The 3,384-nt window shown below is 34.5% G+C and overlaps 1 protein-coding gene across 1 annotated transcript; it reads right to left on the minus strand.

The window, feature by feature from the left end:
- Positions 1–320: 320 nt before the first annotated feature.
- LOC128296651 (uncharacterized) lies at positions 321–1,291 on the minus strand. The gene is made up of 3 exons (XM_053032091.1): positions 1,130–1,291; positions 651–821; positions 321–554 (listed from the first exon to the last, which is right to left on the minus strand). Exons 1-3 carry the CDS (start codon positions 1,289–1,291, stop codon positions 321–323), a joined length of 567 nt encoding a protein of 188 aa, XP_052888051.1.
- Between the last annotated feature and the right edge of the window lie 2,093 nt (positions 1,292–3,384).

Here is a 3,384-nt window from a genome sequence, read left to right on the forward strand (position 1 = left end):
CAACACTCCTTCTAACCACCAAACCATCAGGCCTATTTTGAAGTGGTTTTACAATTAATCCAATATAAGCCCCTTGATCAAGTATGAAGCTTAAACCAAAAAAATACCAAAATTTGCCAAAGCTAGGGCTTGAACTCGGGACCTCTCACACACCCAGAACACTTAACCACTAAAATAGATACATAGTTGTCATAGTTTAACAAAACAAAAATAAGAAATTTGGGGCGTTACAACTCTACTCCTAAAAGAAAATTTCGGCCTCGAAATTTACCTAATCTGAATAGTTGAGGATACTACTGACACATTGCATCCTCAGGCTCCTATGTGGCCTCTTCAGTGCTACGATTCTGCCACAGCTCCTTCACTAATGGAATGGACTTCCTCCTCAGAACCTTAATGTCGTGATCCAGAATCTGAACCATCTCTTCCTCGAAGGTCAGATCTGGCCTAACCTCAATCTCCTCAACGGGAACAATATGCGTGGAATCAGAGCAGTAGAGCCTCAACATCGAGACGTGAAATACATCATGAATACGGTCTAGCTCTAGAGGTAACTTTAATAGATAAGTGACCGGTCCCACTCATTTCAGAATATGGTACGACTAAATAAACCTACGACCAAACCTCAAAATCTTTTTCCATGACGAGACCTTGTGAAATACAAAGTCCCCCATAGAATACTCCATCTCAAGTCTCTTCAGATCTGCATAAGATTTTTGTCTATCCGATGCCGCTTTCAGTCGATCTCGAATCAACCTGACCTTATCTTCAGTCTCAGAAACCAACTCAAGACCCAGAACACGTCTTTCACCCAACTCTGTCTAACACAAGGGAGTGCGACACTTATGACCATACAAAGCCTCATAAAGTGCCATCTGGATGCTAAACTAGAAGCTGTTATTATATGCAAACTCCGCTAATTGCAAATACTCCTCCCAACTACCTCGAAAATCAATAACACAACTCCTCACATATCTTCCAACATCTGAATCACCCTCTCAGATTGACCACCAGTCTGAGGATGGAACGCAGTACTGAAGTCCAACCTTGAACCCATAGCCTCATGCAACTTTTTCCAAAACCGAGACGTGAAGCGAGGATCCCTATCGGAGATGATCGAAACTGGTACCCCATGCAATCTCACTATCTCAGACACGTACAGTTTAGCAAGCTTTTGCAGCGAGTAGTAAGTACAAACTGGTATGAAATGGGTGGACTTGGTCAATCGATCCACGATCCATACAGAATCTGATTTAGGGGGTGTGAGAGGTAATCCACTAACAAAGTCCATAGTCATCCGCTCCCATTTCCAAGGTGGAATATTAATTGGCTGCAATAAACTCGAAGGTAACTTGTAACACCTTTTAACCCTAAACCGTTGTTGGAATAGGGTTACGAAGCATTACAAAACATATCATACAATTTACATTTAATTCAAAATAAATGACATACATATCTTGATTTAATCATAAAGCCCCTATAATGGACCATTGAGGTCATTATAACGCGTTAGAATCGAATCGAGACTTGTTCGGGTACTCTGAAAATTTTTTGTTATTTTTTTTTGAACTCAATATAACCTCTTTATAAATATCTAACCTTCCCTGCAAGTTTCAAACCGAGACCAATCCAACCAAATATATCAACCAATACGTTTGTGCACTAAATATACCTAAATTATGCCTAAAACTTTGACTTAATCATATAATCAAATTACATTCATAAAATCATATAAAATTTTACTAACTAGCTTTATTATTTTTTTTTGTTTCCAAGTTTAATACCAAACTTACCAAATTTGTCAAACCATTTCATTTAACTTAGTACCAAAACACCAAATATCATTTATTACAATCAAAATCATAAAACATTTTAAAGTGACCATTACAACACCTATGTACATGCCACTTTTACCAAAAGAAGAATACATCACCAAAGTTTGATGCTGGAGTCGGGATCGTTCTAGATGCTGGACCGGGACTCTGGACTCCTATCGACCTACGCACAGAAACAACCTATGCTGAGTATTTCATACTCAGTGGTATTACCATAATTCAAATTATAATAATAATGAAATATAATTATCAAGCATATAACTATCCAATTTTTCAAATATCAATTCATTCTTAAACTTTCATTAATTAACAATAACAAAATCGAACAAATCCGGATTTGTATTACTATAATTCAAATTACTTTTTATTAAAATTATTATATAAATTTTATATTTAATAAATGAGTATAAGGTAAGTATTAATATTTGAGTTGAATGAGAATTGGATTGAATGGTGAATGTGTATGTATAATTTAATTGTATATTGATTTGAATGTGAAATTAAAATTGAATAGTGATCTTAAATTTGGTATAAAAGTGAAAATTTAATTGAGAATTGGAATACCCTATTAACTAGTCAGGCTAAGTCGGATATAGTTAGCATGCCATAGAATTTGGAAAAGAATGAGATTTATTGGCTTTGCTGATCAGGCACCTCGTGTGTCGTATCAGGACCTCATGTGTCATTTTAGGCACTTATATGGTGTATATTGATCAGGTACTATGTACCGTTTTAGGCACAATATGCCATACTTGTGTGTTTGGGTTGGAATCCGTGTATTTGCTAAAGTTCGGGTCTGTTAATAGGGTGAACAACTGAAATGAGAAATTAAAATTAAATTGATTGATTATACTATTGAAAATATTGAAAGAAATGAGAAAGTTGAATTGTGGATTAAAATTGAGATTGGAAATGAAAGGCATGAACTAAATGTTCATGTAGTGATTGAAATTGAGACATATGATATGTGAATGAAATTGAAGAATAGCTAAAAAAAATTGCATTGTTATTGTTAATAATGAAAGTTTAAGAATGAATTGATATTTGAGAAATTTAATCATTACATGCTTGATAATTATATTCTATTATTGTTATTATAATTTGAATTATAGTAATACAAACCCAGATTTGTTCGTTTACTCCTCGACAACTTTTCCCTTTCCTTTCGATGCCGATGCTTTGGGTTCTTTGCTAGCTACGAAAATTAAAATAATTATACCATTCATTACAGCACTAATTATAACAAACAATTGAATTTCTATTCAATTTTCACCTTATTCAATTTAGTCCTTTTTCCTAATTACCCTGAATTAAGCTAAATTCACTTAATTAAAACCTAATTAAACACACCACTAGACTCATAAATATTTCTAATAATTATTTAAGAACCCACTTTGTTAAGACGGAGGCCTGATAATGTTCTTTCTTGATGCCTGTGAATTTTGGGTCATTATATAACTGATGCTTAGCCTTAACCTGCTGGCAAGTCAGACATTTACCCACAAAATCGGTAACCTCTTATTTAAGTCCTGGCCACTAGTATAACTCA

The sequence above is a fragment of the Gossypium arboreum genome, chromosome 8 (genome assembly GCF_025698485.1).
Source record: "Gossypium arboreum isolate Shixiya-1 chromosome 8, ASM2569848v2, whole genome shotgun sequence".
Classification (NCBI taxonomy): domain Eukaryota; kingdom Viridiplantae; phylum Streptophyta; class Magnoliopsida; order Malvales; family Malvaceae; genus Gossypium; species Gossypium arboreum.

Coding starts and splice junctions, on each gene's coding strand:
- LOC128296651 (XM_053032091.1), bottom strand. CDS start 1,291: ATGGACTTTGTTAGTGGATTACCTCTCACACCCCCTAAATCAGATTCT. Junction 822..1,129: donor AGATAGTGAGATTGCATGGG/GTACCAGTTTCG, acceptor CCCTTGTGTTAG/ACAGAGTTGGGTGAAAGACG. Junction 555..650: donor GGGACTTTGTATTTCACAAG/GTCTCGTCATGG, acceptor TATCTATTAAAG/TTACCTCTAGAGCTAGACCG.